The sequence below is a fragment of the Dermacentor silvarum genome, chromosome 2, assembly GCF_013339745.2.
Source record: "Dermacentor silvarum isolate Dsil-2018 chromosome 2, BIME_Dsil_1.4, whole genome shotgun sequence".
NCBI lineage: Eukaryota > Metazoa > Arthropoda > Arachnida > Ixodida > Ixodidae > Dermacentor > Dermacentor silvarum.
In genome coordinates this window covers 183,803,337-183,822,367 of record NC_051155.1, presented here as the reverse complement: position 1 = coordinate 183,822,367, position 19,031 = coordinate 183,803,337, and the positions used below count along the sequence as shown (strand labels likewise).

The 19,031-nt window shown below is 46.6% G+C and overlaps 1 protein-coding gene across 1 annotated transcript in view; it reads left to right on the top strand.

Annotated features, from left to right (window-relative positions):
• LOC119440601 (probable serine carboxypeptidase CPVL) overlaps positions 1-8,423 on the top strand; it is a 37,186-nt gene extending 28,763 nt beyond the window's left edge. The window contains exons 2-5 of the mRNA XM_037705499.2: positions 936-1,161; positions 3,963-4,293; positions 5,608-5,974; positions 7,946-8,423. Of these exons, the coding sequence (XP_037561427.2) occupies positions 936-1,161; positions 3,963-4,293; positions 5,608-5,974; positions 7,946-8,375 (1,354 nt within the window). The 3' untranslated portion in view covers positions 8,376-8,423. The remainder of the gene's footprint in view (positions 1-935; positions 1,162-3,962; positions 4,294-5,607; positions 5,975-7,945) is intronic.
• The last annotated feature ends 10,608 nt before the right edge of the window (positions 8,424-19,031 follow it).

The following is a 19,031-nucleotide window of genomic DNA, read 5'->3' as shown; positions in this document are numbered from 1 at the left end:
AACGTGAAGTTTGAGCATGTTGGTGTTCCATTTCTGCATCCAGCGCACAGCACAAGACACGGACAGAGAAGAACCGACGAAGCTCAAGGGCTATCTGTCTTCGTCGGTTCTTCCCTCGAGCCTGTCCTAGTCTTGTGTTGTGCGCTGGATGCAGAAATGGATCTATTCCGTGCCCCAGTAATTGTTCACGACTCGCGTATGCAGAACCTGTGCTGCGATTCCTGTGTCTTGGAAGTGCCTATCAAGCTTCAAGCCTAGCCAAACGCCCCATCAACGACAAAAACTTTAACTACATCAGTTTGTTCTGCCTGATTGAGCTCATGCTTACCTTACAGGAAGATTGCTTTGCTTATATTTAGCGTTGTGGATCAAATTATGCATCCATAAACCATATGGATGACTGCTAACGCGCTACTTCAAGTAAGACAATGTGGTCATAGCTCTCGCGTACGCGTTCTCTTGAAAAGTGAAGGTACAGTGCGAGGTTAATACGTATAGGTCAGCAGCGTTAGCTGAGAGCGAAGACTTAAACGCCCTCGAGGATTTTCAAACGCCTTTTTTAGCCAATGCTGGAGTCTTCACAGAGCACAAACAAAACCGCAGCAATTTACGTGAGGACTGTTAGAAAGTTTAAGAAGTCACCGAATGCTGCAGCGCCTGCCCGCTTTACCGAGGCTTACCGCAATGTGGATGTTAATCAAGCGCCTTGGAAGTTCGCGGCACCCTGTTCAGGACTCTAACCGGTATCCAAACAAGGACTGCATTCAGTTAACACAAAGCTTCAACCTTGACACGTCTCCTCTATTCTGCCTGTAGAGGTCTTCGAAAATCGCCCGCGCACTCGCGACACGTGACAGACTCGGGAGGGTTGAGGACGCGAACGAGCGCGCATGGATGACATTCTCGCATCTGATCCTGACAAAAACTCTCCCCAGCGAGATCGACTCCCACACTGACGGCCACCTTGCCGACGTGGGCGGCCCGCTGTTCCTGACTCCGCTTATCAACGCGGGCTTGCTGGACAAGGCGCGACACCTAAGCCGCGTAGGCCAGCTGCTGAGCGACGCCAAGGCCACCGAGCTTTTCCCCAGTTACGCGGGCTTCCTCACCGTCAACAAAGAGCTGTCGAGCAACATCTTTTTCTGGTTCTTTCCTGCCAAGGTAAGACTGCGCGTGTCTGCCGCCACAGTGTCCTATGAGTTCATGCCCTGCGGTCCACGTTGCTGCCCCTTGTCGCATATTAGGACAATCATTGGCGCTTGCGCTGTATACACGCGCACAGCCTCAAGGAGGTGCAATTGATCAAGCACTCCCGCCGCTCTTGCAGCAGCGAAAAGAGATGCAGAGAGGCGACTGAGTGCGTGGTCGACATATAATTTCGCACCTCAGCTATCTTATTATTTCCGCGCTCTATTTCGAGCCTGACATTGGCTAACCGAGGTTCGTCGGAAATTCTGGGCACAGGTGTCGCAAAAGGTGCACTCGGTCACAAAATCTTACGGGACAGAAGTTCTACGACGACACTTTTAATTTAATGAATCACTATGTAGGCCGCAAGTAGCTACTACAGTATGAAACATTGAATTCGCAAATCCTCGTAAATGTTTCTCAAATCCTCTGTCCCGTAAACCTTTGTGGCAGGCTGGTCTTATCCGCCACGGCTCTGCCTTGCTATCATGCCTGTGGAAGCAATCGCCTCAAGAAGGTTTGGGCTACGTACGCTGCACAAAAGCAGAGTGCCTTTATTTCATCGCCTATGAGAGATGTACCAGTCAGTGAAGCAATTCTATACTGTATCACATTGGTAAACGTTCACGAAGATGCATTGACGACAACGTTGTACAGACACGCGTGCGAACAAGCAGCTTACGGAAATGAATAGTTCTTCTTTCTGGGGTTTTACGTGCCAAAACCAGTTCTGATTATGAGGCACGCCGTAGTGGAGGGCTCCGGACTAATTTTGACCACCTGGGGTTCTTTAACGTGCACAACAACGCAAGCACACGGGCGTTTCTGCATTTCGCCTCCATCGAAATGCGGCCGCCGCGGCCGGGATTCGATCCCGCGATCTTGTGCTCAGCAGCACAACGTCTTAGCTGACTGAGCCACTGCGGCGGGTAATAAATAGTTCTTGTCACCAATATAAGACAACGAAAAATTGTATATAACACCGCCTGAGTGACTCGATGTAAATTTTTACGCGGGATACACGGTTGTGTGAAAACCGTGTGATCCGTCAGATATGGCGCCTTGAACATTTGGCAGCTCAGACTGCAGAAACCTGTAGGTCACATCGGATGCGGTTGTTGTTATGACTAATCGTGTACGTCAGAGCACACAACGTTTGGCGCAGATGTGCTTCGTGTTTACTCAAGCATGCACGCAAACTCGAAAAGTTCAAACGACGCAGTAATCTGAATTTGGTACATCAGACGTCTTAGCCGGAGTTTGTTGAGAGTTAACCAAGGCTATATTTGAGTGCGTATACCGGCTGCGGCTCATGCGGACAGCGTGATTACAGACGGGCAGGAGATAGCGGTTATAGGCACCATGACTGGGTTAGGCACCATGACATTAGGCACCATCACATTAGCCGTTGCTGGGTGGTCTGTAGCTGCTTTCTTTCAGCGCCTTGTCGGCTGCCCGTGACCAAAAGCTCATAGAGAATATGCACAAACTATGCGAGCAATTTGGTGCTTGCAATACCGAAAAGCCATGTGCTTGAGTTTGCAACACGCCTTTGATAACAATGCCACGTGTCTATTCATCGCACAGCACTGTGTACTTGTCTATAGGCTTCTGTGTATTGATTTCGGGCAACTCAGCGAGCGTTAACGTGTATGGGGAGTCAAGCGGCCTGGTAATAGTAAGGTTTACTAAACATAAGTGGAGGCAGCGCCGCCGATATTCCAGTGTGTAATGCCACACCGGGTGGTAATGTTCCATGTCTATCGTGGAGGACGTGGCTGAAGAATTTAGCCGCAAGAACCGCATAACGCATGTCGGTTATCTACAGAGGATCCAGCGGCATCCTGCCCTGAGGCCAAGGTATGAGCTTTCCGTATTTTACTGACCCAGGCTGGTCATACCCTAACAAACCTGTGTGCATCGCGCGGTGGTGCTGACTGACTGCTGATGCCGCAACGATGCTCTTTGCTGGAACGGTGATGACGAGGCCTGGGGCGGTATCTTGTAAGAGTCTACCTAGTGGACTGTCCATTTCGCCATTTCTGCGACCGTTGATTCGCTGCAGCTTGACGTGCAACAAGGTGCCAGCCAGTCTCCTTCTTGCACGTCAAGCTGCAGCGAATCAACGGTCGCCGAAATGGACAGTCCACTAGGTGGACTCTTACAGAATACCACCCCTGGTGTGGTCTCCCATGCGCTACGACGTCCTGTCACTTACCGCGATCGCCGTGGTCAAAACGGCAAGCACTGCTGCACGGCGGAGTTGAAAAGGCAGTGGGGAACAGAGGTGTAAAGGCGAAGAAAACTTCGCAATAACTTAAGAATTAAAATGATGGTGTTTAACGTCCCAAAACTGCACGGTGAGTTATGAGGGCTTCGGATTAATGAACCATTTAGGGTTCTTTAACGTGTACCCAATACACGGCTACTAGCGTTTTTGCATTCCGCCCACCATCGAAATGCGGCCGGGCCGCGGACACTAAACCCGCTACCTCATGCTCATGATGATGATGATGATGATGATGATGATGATTTATTGGCATGCCCTTTGAAACGGAGCGGTGACAAATAGTCACATAGCCTGCTTAAGTTACTCAGGTATGCTATATGCTCAGCAGCACGACGCCAGCGCCACTGGGCCACAGCGCTGGCCAATTTTATAGCTTGAAGAAGTTTATAGCGTAACGAAACGAAACGAAACGACTGGCAATAAGAACCTTCCCTGCCCATCGATACTGCACTTATGTGCTCTTATGAATTGTGCCTCCCTGCAGGAGAAACCTGACGCGGCCCCCGTGATTATGTGGCTTCAGGGAGGTCCGGGCGGTTCTTCTGTGTTCGGACTGTTTCTGGAGCACGGGCCCTACCGTGTCGTCGAGGGTGGCTCCATTAGGCTGCGAAACACCACGTGGGCGCAACGCTACTCGATGCTCTACGTGGACAACCCGGTGGGTGCCGGTTTCAGCTTCACTTGGAGCGAGCACGGCTACGCCCGGGACCAGCGACACGTGGCACGTGACCTGCACGAGGCCCTACAACAATTCTTCACGCTTTTTCCTCGGTTCGCCACGAACGATTTTTACGTCGCGGGGGAGTCGTACGCAGGTAGGCTTATGGCGTCACCCTATATGACAGGCACGTAGCGTTCCTATAGCTCAGAGGACGCGATACAAAGCTTTGCTGTAGACCTGGCGTCCATCTTGACTCTCATTTATTCCAGCTTCGTCTTCCTTCCTCCCCTCTCCAGGCTGTCGCCCTTCTTGACATTCTATCAAAAGGTTCGTACCGCTTCAGCCTTTCAGGTTTCGTTTGCTAAACCCTCCTGGGATAATACTTGAAAACGTTTCCGATCGAAGCACACTCAACGTAGTCATGTTCACCGATAGGTCAAACAGTCTTCAATATTCCTCTCTGGGCGGCTGTTTGTCACAGAATGAAGACCATATTTGGCACTAGAGTCTCCTACCGTTTTTCCCATACTAGAAAGAGGTCTGTTACTCGAACGTCTCGGATGTCTCAGCGATGTCTCTTGGAAATATTTCCTTCCATCCGTTTACTTTACCTCTCCTCTGCGGTCTTTTCTTCTCCTCGGCCATCTTGAGGTTATCTAAAAGGCCCAACTCGCCGTCTGCCATTCTCAATTTGTTCGTCTTAGACGCATAAACGGGTGCAGTTCACTGAATTGGGGATACCTCTTATTTAATATGCTGAGTCGTGTACTTTGTGCTTCAATGTTCCTTTTAAACTTACAAATTTTAATTCTACCAATGCTTGTAAAGAATTCGAGTCCATAATGTGACCCTGGTTTCAACGATCGGTAGAGTCTAGCTATCTCCCTTAAAGGCAACTATTTTCATTTATATTGGTTCAGCGATGGTCTTATGAGAGCATTTGTGCGTTTCACATATATTTCAGTAGAAAAAATTGGAGTTGCCCTTTGAGGTAGAGCTTCAAGACAAGTGGATCACTGTGCTTGGTCATACGTACCAAGTGCAAATTTTAGCTCTGATTTCGAGGTTATGTAGCTAGGCGTCGCGGCTATTGCTTTCCCCCCCCCCCTTTTTTTTTCGCACTTTCATCGATCCTGCGCTCTGTAAACTTCAGGCTCAGAAAAACATATGTCATACTTGATTTTTAGCGCATATGATATGAATGATTTGAGTGCTATTCCTCGTTAAATATCTTGACTAGTCTATTTGTGTCCATATGCTGTTCGCAGTCATTTCCGTAATAATTTAGCGCGTACATCCTACTGATCACAACAGACTGAATCTAACTAAAATTTACAAACGCAACCAGACAACAATTAGAGAAGGGGAAGTGACTCAGTAAGATTATATCGCTAACCTAGAGCTGATCCGAAGCACTAAGCCGAGTTTACACGATATGACCAATAATCGACGCGATGTCTCATCACAGGTAAATACGTCACGGCCGTCGCGCACCTCCTCGCCACGACCCTTTACTCGCGAGTGCACATCAAGCTACGAGGGATCGCCGTCGGCAATGCCTGGCTGGACCCGGAGACGATGCTGGACTACGCGCAGTTCCTGTACCATATCGGTCTGGTGGACCGAAGGCAGGCGGACCACATTCAGCGGGGAATTGAGAGGGCGATCGTTCTCGCCAGGCATGGTCGCTTCGTGGACGCTTTCAACATAATGGACCACTTGCTGGAAGGCTTCGAGGCGTCCACTTCCTACTTCAAGAACGTCAGTGGCATCGTCACGCCCTACAACTTCTTGCAGGTCGAAGAGCGGACGCGACGTGACATAGAACTGTACAGGTAGGGTCAGAACCGACACCGTATACAGTTTGTAAGCTGACATACAGCCACTGCAAGCGATGCAAGTAATCGAATGTGGTCATTCTCGTTTATTGGTCGAGGTTGCTGACAGTGGCTTTGAGGTGGTCAGACGTCCCAGAATGATCACAAGCGAGGCAAGAGTAGATGCTTTGCGTCAGCGGCGGCCTTTAACCGCAGAGTGGGTGTGCCGTGACACACCACACGCTTGCACCATAACGACAATCTCGCACAAGGAAGGGCTATATTATAAATTTTTCGATAGCTGTTAGTATTCATGATGACTCAATTATATTTGGGCACAAGTGTTTGCAAATGGATCGTGGGGGCTAGACACACTCTGACCAATGTGCACCTTATCGTTCTGCAGGGTTACAGACGCGGACATTGGCGGGCTGCCTACTTGTATTCTGGGTAAAGCTAAATGAAGTGCGATGTACTTTAAAGCTACGTACTTTAGCGCGCAGTCGTGAATGGCTCGATGCATGAATCATTATTTGCGACGTGTACTGAAATGCTCGAAAGGAAAGTGATCGGCAGACTGCAAACAACGGAAGCCCCCCCCCCGCCCCCCGTCTCCAGCAAACTTTTCGACAATTGTCAGCATTAGGAGCAGTCTATTTTTATGTCCACTGCAGGACGAAGGCCTCTCCCTGCGATCTCCTATTACCTCTGTCTTGCGCTAGCTGATTCCAACTTGCGTCAGCAAATTTCCTAATTGCACCACCCCAGCTAATTTTCTGCCGTCCTCGACTGCGTTTCCCTTCCTTTGGCACCCATTCTGTGACTCTAATTGTCCACCGGTTATCTATCCTACTCATTACATGGCCTGCCAAGCTCCATTTTTTTTTCTCTCAATGTCAACTAGAATATCGGCTATCCCCGTTGCTCTCTGATCCACACCGCTCTCTTCCTGTCTCTTAACGTTACGCCTAACATATTTCGTTCCATCGCTCTTTGTGCGGTCCTTAACTTGTTCTCGAGTTTCTTTGTTAACTTCCAAGTTTCTGCCCCATATGTTAGCCCGAGTAGAATGCGATGATTGCACACTTTTCAACGGTAGTGGTAAGCTCCCAGTCAGGGTTTGGTAATGCCTGCCGTATGCATTCCAACTGTACTTGCCTTCATAAAAGCCCGACGAAAAAAAAAATATCGGGGTTTAACGTCCCGAAACTGCATAGTGGATTATGGGGGCGCCGTAATGGAGGGTTACGAATTTATTTTGACCACATGGGGCTCTTTAGCGTGCACACAAAACACGGTACACGAGCGTTTTTTTTTTTTTATGCGAGAGCATTATATGGCTTTCCGGCGTTGGCGTGACCACGCCATGTTCCGAAAAGGCTACGAACCCTCGACTTTTGGTGGGAGTCGAACCCACGACCTTGCGTTGTGCGCACCTTGTGACGAACACCACTGGTCACGTCGCCGCGCTTCTGCTGACATGGCCGCAATGCCTTCGCATTCATCCACGTATAGGGATCACTAAGTGCCCTTTGAACTGAGCCACCGCACAGGGTGCCTCGACGAAGACAAGTGCCCTTGCCTAAAACGTATGCTCCGGGATGAGCTATATCACCCGTAGCATTGGCTGTTCTACTGCTGAGCACGATGTCGCTGGTTGTATTCCCGGCCGTGGCGGCAGCATATCAATGCATTTCGAAATGCAAAAGCGCCTGTGTACCGCGCTTTGCGTGCACGCTGAGCTTCGGAACTCCAGGTGGTCGAAATTAATGCGGAGCCCTCCACGGCGGCGTCTCTCATGGCCTCGGCAGTGTTTATTAGGACGATAAATAAATAAATCAATCAATCAATCTGAGGGCTTCCCTTGTTGATCTGTCGATCACTTGGAATCTTCGTCGATCGGTGACACCTCTGTATGGCAGTGGCTACTTTGTACCGGCACGTCTCTCCTCGCGCGCTTCGTCACTGCGGCCGCTCCACTGGGCGCAGGTCATTCGTGGCAACGCACGAATTCAGGAGGGCCGTGCACGTCGGCAACGTGGCGTTCAACAGCGGCCGCGAAGTGGCTTCGCATCTCCTGGCCGACGTCATGCGCTCCGTGAAGCCCTCGTTCGTCTCGCTTCTCGAGAGAGACTACAAGGTGCTCGTCTACAGCGGCCAGCTGGACGCGGTCGTGCCGCACTCGCTCGCGGTCAACTTCCTCGGCAACCTGCAGTGGTCGGGGACGGAGTCCTTCGACGCGGCCCGGCGCAAGGTGTGGAGGGCGCCCACGCTCGGCTCCGGCGTGGCCGGCTACGTCAAGAGAGCCGGCAACCTGTTCCAAGTGATGGTCAGGGGCGCGGGACACTTCGTGGCGTACGATCAACCGGAAGCGGCATTGGACATGATATCGAGGTTTATAAACGGCAGTTTTCTTTAGTAGTACGGTGACCGTCTGGCAAGGGACGCACGCGCTTGACATTTGTACAGTGCTTCTGTGTCCGCTTCGGCCCACTCTACTCATACGTATATAGTGAGAACAGATTTCGGAAATTAAAAAAAAAATCGAAATTTACAGACGCTGGTAGGCGTGAAAGATGAGTCGCTTGCAATAATGGACTAACGCTTGACTTCTTTTATTACATTAATTTTGAGTGCACGTATAAGCCGCGTTTACATGAATGCGACAGTGGCGCATCGCATCGCATTTCTGGCACATCGCATTCACGTAACAGCGGAAATGCGATATAGGGAGGCGCATCGCACTAATGGGCCAGGCGATGGCAGATTTACGGGCGCGAGTGGTCTCATGCTTGTAGCCACTACGCTCTCGCGAGAGTTAATGCGCTATACGTAAACGACGTCCCATCGCCTTTCCCAAATGCGCTTGGAAATGCGATGCGCTACTGTCGCATTCATGGAAACGCGCGGCTATAGTTACGTGTCGCGATCATCGCTAAAGGTTTCTTGAATGACTGTCCAGTGGAACTGGAAAAAAAAAAGAAGACAAAGCAACAACCCAATTTCAATTAATTTATTTAAGCTTAAGGGCCCGTAGGCATTACATAAAGCATTACACAATTTTTGCCTATATTTCAGTATATATTTATCATATATTTCTATGCTCGTATCAATAAATGCTGTTATCAAATGACGCACGGTATTTCTCATTTGTCGTCTTCAAGCGTATAGTATCAGTATGCGGTGTGGTAATGGGAGAGAGTGTTATGTGTGCAACGAGTGACATATTTCTGAAAACTGCCCGTATAGTTGACAGGTTGACAGAAGACATGTTCTGTACTTTCAGCGAACGTTAGCAGAAGACAGCGGAGAGTCAGTCTCGTGCTAAATATGCAGTGGTAGCTAATTTAATGCAAACAATGTACTTGCTGACGTATTTCCAGTAAAGCTGTATTATATACAGTTGTATCACATAGCTGGTCATCACGACTGAATGCCACCTGCTGAAGGGACAATATTCTAAACAATGCTGAAAACCACGAACCGCTAGCAGGCTACAGAATACTGCGCAATTTCCTTAAACTATGTTACCTACCAAAACCACGATCTCATTGTGAGGCACGCCGTAGTAGGGGACTCCGGAATAATTTAGACCAGGGGTTTATCCAGAATTGCATTTTATAAATTTTTCTTTTTTTTTTTTTTTGGGGGGGGGGGGTTACCAGAACGCAGGAGGGCATGGATACGAAGTTATTGGTTATATTTTTTTTTGAGTGAAAGGGGCTAGCGCTCTCTTTACCACGTTGTTTTATTTAAAAAAGGTTGAACGCTTTTTTTAAACAAATGGTGACGGGAAAGTTGCTAATTAGCAGAAGTAGACTAATTAACCTTTTAAGCAAGCATATTAAACGACATGTTGCTAGGGAGTTCGTCCTTATTGGTGCATGTCGAGCTGATGTTGTTGCGCAAAAAAATACTACAACGAAGGTGGAGACAGGCGGGCACAGACAGGCAGGCACAAACGAACGCTGTATAGAAGTCTAAAATGTGTGCCTCATTTTGCGGGATTATAAATTAACTACTATATTTAAACACCCTTGGCATTCTGTCACCACGTTTGAAAATTGCAAGAACATAAGGGACAGTGTTTAGAGTTTTAATTTGATTGCACAGTTTATTCTTTTATTTATGCAGAACAAAGTGAAACAAGCTCTTAATCTACAAGTATTGATAGAACAAAGTGCGGACATTTTCAAAACTAAGTACAATATCATTTTGCACACAAAAAAAGGAACTAAGCACGATAGACACGGATCAGCCATAAACCTTAAACAACACAATTAAAAGATAACAACTAAGAACAAAAAGTATACAGTGACAAAAAGTGACACCGGTATCGGCACAAAAGGTCTAGTTGTGTTGATAGTGGCGAATAGAGGCAGCTTGCGTGCGACGGAGCGTGTACGGCCGAACATATATGTATACAGGTATACCCGTCACGACAGTGAAATGCCTCTAGATGTCCTTCTGAGCGCCGGCAGTTGCATAGACGAAAACACACGGACGTGTCTTGCGTTTACCGCGACGTCAAGGTTTCAAGTTCAAGTTTCAAGTTTATTTGTTCAAAGTTAATACAAATTGTGTGCAAACACTGTATGACCCCTTAGCCAAAGGCTAGTAGTGGGGTCATTTACAAATATGTATTAGTAATCTTGTCAGTGACACTTTATAGCACAAAATAAATATAACGAACACATAGAGCATATAGAAAAACAGTATAGAATGAAAGGAACACTTGGTTAGTACGGCAAAAAAAATTCTCGTTTGCAACTTAGCATACAAAACATATTTGTAAACTAGTACATACTATTTGTCGCGTACATGCGATGAACATATTCAGACAGGTTCCGCGGACATTTGCTGAAGATAGTATTTTTTTAACCAATGTGATACATTTTTGTTTTGTTTTGCCTCAAGTGGTAAGTCATTCCATATTTTTATGCCAATAAATTCCACTAATCTCTGGCCATATATATTTCTTGTCGGTGGTATATTGAAGTTGCAAAAAGGTTTATTTCGTGTTGGGCGAGCAGGCATACGTAATATTGATACATGAAATGGATGATTGTTTGTTATGATGCTATTAACGCATTTGACCATATTTATTTCTCGCAAAGAATTGAAGGGCAGTATTTGTAATTTGACAAAGATTGGTTTACTTGGTTCATTTCGCTGAGAGAAAGTAATGGTGCGGACGGCTCGTTTTTGAAGGCGTCGAACAGGTTCTAGGTACGTTGTGAAAGTCCATGCCCATGACTCAATACAGTATATTAAATGAGATTGAATAAATGAAAAATACAAGATGCGGAGAATGTCTATTTGAAAATGTTCTCGTGCCCTGAGAAGAGCATAACAGCCAGATGCTAGCTTTGAGCAAAGGGCCTCTATGTGGAGTTGCCAGTTTAGATTTTTGTCGAGAATAACGCCGAGATATGTATATGAGTCGGTGCGTTCGAGTAGACATTGATTTATAGACAATGAGATAGAATCACTACTGACGGTTTTGGAACGTGAATGAAAAAGAGTATATTTCGTTTTTTTGGCATTTATTGTTAATTTATTTGCAAGAAACCATTTAGAAATCTTAGAAAGCTCTATTTGCGTTTTTTCTTCTATTTCCTTGATGTTGTTACCTGTGATTATCAGAGCAGTGTCATCGGCATACATTAATACATTAGCGGACGTTAAAATATGGGGTAGATTATTGATATATATTGTAAAAAACAAGGGACCAAGCACAGATCCCTGTGGCACTCCTGTTCTCAGATGTTGAGGGGATGAGGTTATCTTGTTTATTTCAACGATTTGGTTTCGATTGTGAAAGTAACTACGAAAGAATTCAAGTACGTTGTTGCGAAAGCCATAAGTGCTTAGCTTATTAAGTAAGACATTATGATCAACTGTGTCAAAGGCTTTTTTTAAATCGAGAAAAATAACTGCCACTAGTTGGTTATTATGAAGCGCGTTGTTTATTGCCTGTGTTAATGAAATTACTGCGGTAGACGTAGAATGATTAGGTCGAAAGCCATGTTGTTGTGGACTGAGTACGTTATATTTTTTAAAAAAAGAATGTATACGTTTAGCAAGAATTTTTTCGAAGATGGTATTGATGACACTTAGAACAGATATGGGGCGATAATTAGATGGGTCAGATTTGTCTCCCTCTTTGAAGATTGGGGTGACCTTAGCAGTCTTTAACGCTGACGGATAGTTTCCCGTGTGCAATGAGTGATTGAATAAGCGGAGTAGTACTGGACCCAATATATCAATGTTTTCTTTGACTAGCCTCACAGTTATGCCATCAGGTCCTGCTGCTTTCGCAGTGCTTAGGTTGTTTACAGTAATAAGTATCTCCTCCATATCAATGTCATGCATAACAAAAGAATTAACTATAGGGGCGACAGAATAAGTGGGCAAGGTATGATCAGGAAGCATTTCTGCTAGACTAGGGCCTATGTTTGTGAAATACGTATTAAATTTCTCAACAGTACTTTCTGTTAAATTATCAGGAAGAATGCTCTGCTTGCTAGACTGGGAGATAACTTCATTAACAATCTGCCATATCCTCTTGGAGTTACCTGCAGCTTGTTTCATCAGTCCTGAGTTATAGTCTTTTTTTCGCTTACGCAGTGCCGATACTGTCATATTGCGGGCTTTTTTATACTCACTTAAGTAGTAAATATTGTTTTTGTTGTGTGTCCACTTATGGTACCAGTAGTCTTTAGCCTTAAGCAGGTCTAATATATGATTTGTCATCCATGGACAAACAGCTTTATCATAGGAATGCTTCAGAAATTCACGTTGGCTATTTTTTAAAATGTCTTTTAATACCTGAATTAAGTTCGAGAATTCAGTATCGACATCATTATGATAAATGAGGTCTGTTTTGCATGCCAACAGAAGGTTCCGAGCATAAATGTAATCGATTTTCACGAACGTCTTCCTACTATTACATTTTTCTATAACAGGGATTCCTACTTTGACGAATATTGGCAAATGGTCCGAGATAGGTTCTTCAAGAACGCGGGTATCAACATTCGTAGATATGTTTGTCAAAACGTGATCAATCAAAGTTGCGGAAGAAGAAGTTACGCGTGTTGGTGTAGTGGTGTTTAGTGTGTGTAGTAGGTTTCTTGGCTACCTGCAGGTCGCAGTGTTGCACTGTCGTTTGCGCGGTGAACATCAAAATTGGGCCTCAAAATTATGGCCACGTAGCTTCCACATCCGCAAAGAGTGAATATTTCTTAAAGCGATAACCACAGTGCATGGGATCAGCGTATTTTTTTTTTTTTTCAGGATGAGTGCCATGCCTGTAAGGGGGAGGAGGGGGTGTCAGGATCCTCCGGGGGGGGGGGGGGGGGGGGGGGGGCTAGTTAGGCGTTGTTGGAGGGGTGTGTATAAATTCCTAATTTGGAACACCTGGTGTTCTTTAACATGCACCTAAATTTAAGTTCGCTCGCTCTTGGTGGCGCGCTGACTCACTCCAGCGTTTTGACAGCGAGTTTCCGCGGTCATCGAGTAAGATGAGTTCATGTTTGCTTGTGCGCGCGTGACACCATGCTTGTCAATTGAGTTAGCGTGCCTGTGCTTACAAGTTTACACGGCCGATAAAACTATTATCCTTACTTTGTAAAGCTGTCCACTAATTTGCTATCGCAATCAATGCTTCGCCTTTCGGGTGAAATTGCTACTTTTTAAGCGAAGCTTTATTGGTTCACAAGTGTCGGCGGTGGTGGCGGCGGCGGTGTCACGCTGAAAGTGGGCCGATCCTGGCGATAGTGCAGAAAGGGTCCAAGCTAGCTCAATGGCACATGCCAGGGACAAAAAAGAGAGAGAGAAAGGAATAACGAAAGAAAGACCGAGAAAAAGAGAAAGTGAGAAAGAGAGAGAAATATAGAAAATCACCACGAAGGTCAGACAGAGAAAGAAAGAAAGAAACAGAAAGAGAGAGAAAGAGGGAGAAAGAGGGAGAAAGAGAGAGAGAGGAAGAAGAGAGAGAGATAATTTATTTGAAGGAAGGCAGAGAGGTCGGCCTGAGCTAGCATGCTCTAGCCTGCTAGGAAGAAGGATAGATAGGGAGAGACAGAGAGAGAAAGAAAGAAAGAGAGAGAGAGAAAGAGAAGAACGAAAATCACCACGAAGGTCAGATACACACGCGACAAGCTTAGCTTACCCCCATTTTCTCGACAGGGGAAGGGCTGGTGATTTTTTTTTAATCAACATTGCTTGACATAGCGTAGAAACAACATCACTTAGAGCAGTAATTTTCTAGCTATTTCATGGCCGTAACTGTTCTACAAGCTGGGCGAAATTGATGTTCCTTTTTTTTTTTTAGTGCATTGTCACTTGGAAACTGCCCTTAGCTTTCTACAGCCACCGTTGTGATACCAGCAAATTAGCATTAGAATAACGCGACAGCCAGTGCCTCACGATAGGTGTGGCGTTTGTGGCTTCACAGCCAAGGACGCTTTGAGCGGCGAATTAGCATTATAAAGGTCTAGTAGTCGGCGATATACAATAGCAGCCGTTCGTGCCTGGCAACGTTTTGAGCTGAACCAAAACAAAGCGGTCAGGAAAAGGTTACACGCTCAGTCCATACACGTGCCCCCGTTTTGTCCTGGCTGCCACGTGGCTGGCCCGCAAGTAATTCTAGCGACGACGCAATGAGCGAGCGAAACACTGCACCGACGCCCACCTACAAATAACTGCACACTTCTTCAGGAGAGCGTTCACTTGCAGCAACCGTGTCAGTTGACTCTTCGATAACCATGCATAGCCTATAGTCTGCGTATCTTGACGACAAAAAGCTTTCTTCTTCTTTATCGTCGCCTGTGTTTTCTTGCGTACACTGCTGCTTTCTTTTATTTAAAGTTTCCCTTTTCCGATAAGACAAACGCAACGGTGGTACGCGTTTCATGCTTTTAAAGAGGAATTGTACCGGCTGCGAAACTTTCGATTCAATAAACTTCATTGGTGTTTCCTCAGCTATGATTTCCTTAGTTGTTCCCAAGATATCTGCCAAATCATGTTTACCATTGAACGTCCTATATGCCGTTGTAGTATACAGGGTGTCCCAACTATCATGCGGCAAGATTTAAAAATATGCAAGTGCCACGTAGCTGGACAGAACCAAAGTAATCTTGTTTGCCGTCGCTTGGAGATACTCAGATGATTTTTTTTGCATTCAGCCTAATTACATAATTAGGCTTAATGAATCAACTTCTCGAATACTGTAATTAGATGAAAAGTGCCAATAAGAAAATTGTAGAGCAACATGAAAACCTCCCGATACAGCCTTCTGTTGCTCAATACGTGCTACATAAAAGTGTTTTTCCGAGCGTGAAATAAGCCCGCGAATACACGCAAAATTGCCGCGCGACTGGCCGCTCGAGGCATTTTGCGCGTATTCGCGGGCGTCTTTCATGCTCGGAAAAACACTTTTTTGCAGCACGTATTGAGCAACAGAAAGCTGTATCAGTAGTTTTTTTATTGCGATAGCAATTATATGGAGACTTCAACCGGATTTCTGCCGTCGCCGTTGCCGTCGTCGTCGCCGTGAGGTTCCCTATAGATAAAATCTTCGCCGCGCGCCGTATGCCCGAGCGGAAGAGCGTGGGGACGCGCGCTATCACGGAGAGCGAACGCACTCAATCTCCCACGCGGAAGCAAGGAAGCGGGAAGCCAGCGCCGGAGGGAGCGGGGGGGGGGGGGGGGGGGGGGGGCGCACTTCTACTCTGCCAACAACCGCGCTCGTCGCTCGCCGCACCGTCGCTTATCTCCACACGGCTCTGACCTTTATGCGCCGTGCATTCGCCGCTCAGTTTCCGTTGAAGCGATAGACCGCACGTACATTCGCCCGCTGCTGCGGCGTATGCGCTTGCTGCCAGCGTTTTGACAGTCGTTGTCTGCAGTCATTCAGTGTGATCCATTCATGTTTGTTTGTGCGCGCTCACACCACGCTTGTTCAATCAGTTAGTAATAGTCGGGCCACATTTTCCAACGCACGCTACACATGCAATGCTGCCCGGGTCGGCAGTGCAGCGCTACAGGTGTGTCCCTTCGCACGCGCTGCCCACGGGAAGCGCTTCTCATCAACACCACCGTTTCACACGCGCCTTCTCGTGGTCATCGAGTCTCTCTTCATTTCGGTCTACTTACGCCGCAGCACACCTGCTTACTTAATCAGCTCATGTTTACTACAATTCATATTGCTACCAAAGCCGCCCACCTTACTTCGTATGACATTGCTATGTTGCTATCGCATTCATTGCTTCGCCCTTAGGGCGAAACTGTGACATTTTTTTCATGTTACTCTACAATTTTCTCATTGACACTTTTCATCTAAGTATAGTTATAGCGTTCCTAGTAAACACAACTATAAAGGAAACACATAGCTTAATACTGACGGATGGTTTCCGCCATTTTATTCTAACTAAAACTGTCCTCCTCGTCCTCCTCTTCCTTCGTCCCCTTTGTTCTTCCTCTTCTTTCGTGGCCTATAAATGCGGCACGCTTCACCCTCCCTGGCTCTCTTTGTTCACACCTCCTGGTGTGGTACTTGAAAACATTTCCGATGGAGGCACACTCTTCTTTACCAGAGGCTCCCAGATACCATATTGTCTTCAGGATGCCGTGCTGTGACGCCGTCTTTATCACAGAAAAGGGTCCATGAAATTTCACGTTTGAAGTCCCAACGCCTTGTCTTATTATGACCTCGTCATCAACCTCTATGTGTGGCATTTCGTTATTGCGTCTTCTGTAGAAGTTTCTCTTCATGCGTTGTTTGTAGATATCCTCCGCCTGCGCGCTTTTCTTTGTTTCGGTAAGTTGAAGCTTGCCAAGGATACCCAGTTCGCGATCCGCAGGAAGTGTCGGCGGGACTCCTGAGGCGGCAAAAAGTGGGCTGCACCCCAAGTCACTGGTGTATGACCGGTTATGGTGCCTCACAGCAGCCTCTAGGCAGCATTTCCACCCACCTGTAAACTTTGGGTACATCCTTATAAATTGCTTCACATCTCGGATGGCACGCTCTGCAAGACCGTTTGCGGCGCGGTGGTAGGGCGAGCAAAATTTGATAGTCATGCCATGATCTCGAGTCCACTTCGCTAGTTTAGCACTACGGAAGGCAGGCCTATTGTCCCAGACTATGGTCTTCGTGTGTGTAAAACATTTGGCTTGAAGAAGAGCAATGACGCTGTGAGCGTCTTCCTTTCCTGCCTTAGCCGTAATCATTCTGGTGCATTCGTCTATGCAAAGTAGAAACGCCTGCGTTTTCCTGACACCTTCACCCGCTTTATTTAGCTCTGCAAAATCCAAGTGAACGACTTCAAAGGGGACTCGCGAATGCTGCGGGATTATCATGACGTCTGTCGCCTGTCTGTACTTCACTTTGTTTACTTGACATGTGGGACATGTCCGTACATAGCTGCTGATCTCTTCTTTCATACTTGGCCATGTAAACCGCTTCAGTAGCTTGTTATATGTGCGCCAAAACCCATCATGCCCACCTGACTCCGGAGTATCGTGGTAAAGGTGAAGGATCTTCGGAACCATTGTCGGTGGCACGTGGTACTTTCCATCGATCTCTTTCATTTCTTCTGTGCCTTCCCACAGTTTCACGTAATTTATCTGTTCTGACTGTTGGCTTGTTTCATAGACGAGCAATCTGGACAAGGCATCTGCATCGGTGAGCAGCGGACCAGGGCGGTGCGAAACGACGAAGTCAAATTGTTGCAGGTGGTTAACCCACCTTGCAATGTGTCCTCGTGGTTGTGCCATATCAAGAAGGTGTGTCAATGCCTGATGGTCAGTGAAAAGTGTGAATTTCGTTCCTTCTAGGTAAGTCCGGAAATACTGAACAGCTTTCAAGACGACCAGTGCTTCCTTTTCAGTGGTGGTGTAGTTCACTTCTGCAGGCTTCAATGTATAGCTGTAGTATCCCACCACATGATGTCTTTGGTCAGGTTCGTTTGAGAGTTTTTGATAGAGAACTGCCCCAGTTGCATAATGCGATGCATCAGTGTTCAACACAAACGGTAGCGAGAAGTCAGGAATGCGGAGAATAGGGTCGGATGATATAAGCCTTACTAGCCCACGGTAGGCACTTTCACACTCGTCATTCAACAGGAATGGTACGTCTTTTTGCATAAATCGTGTGAGGCATCGTGTCTTGACTGCATAGTCTCTTATAAAGGCCCTAAAGTGTCCAGAGAGGCCCAGGAAGACACGAAGGGAATGTACGCCGTAAGGCTTCACCAACTTAGAAATCCTTTCAACGGATTCCTGCTTTGTGCTTTTGGTACAGCCGTCAAATGACCTGCCTAGAAATACCACTTTTTCTTGGAAGAGTGCACTTTTCTTAAAGTTTACTTTGAGATGTGCGAGGCTGAGCGCATGGAGAACTAAGGAAATGTGACTTTTGTGATCTTCTTTCGTCTTCGAGAAAACGATTATGTCGTCTATATAAACATTGCAAAAGGTGCCCAAGTATGGTTTCAGGATGTCATTCGTGATCTTTTGAAACCACGCTGGGGAATTCTTCCATCCGAAAGGCAATCGGTTATATTCGAACAAGTCGAATGACGTAACAAATGCGGTGTACTTTTTGGTTCCGAATCTGCCTCCTCGTCCTCCTCTTCCTTCGTCCCCTTTGTTCTTCCTCTTCTTTCGTGGCCTAAATGCGGCACGCTTCAATAGTATTGGAGAAGTTCATTAATTAAGTAATACTAATAATGTAATTAGACGGAATGCAAAGTATCTGAGTATCTCTAAATGACGGCAAACAACATTACCCTGGTTCTGTCCAGTTGCATGGCATTTGCCTATTTTTAAATCTTGGTACATGATAGTTGGGGCACCGGGTATAGGCGGAACAGCTTCAACGGATTCGGACGACGGAGTGCTCTTAATGTTTCTTTATTAGCTCCTATGTGCTTACGCGGTTGATAATTCATTCTATCACATGGATGCCGTTATGACTTTCAAAAACAGACAAAAATCTAATAGCGTCTCTGAGCGTCATATTGATCCCATGGTTCCACGGAACCCCTGTTGAGATCAAACAGTATACCATGGA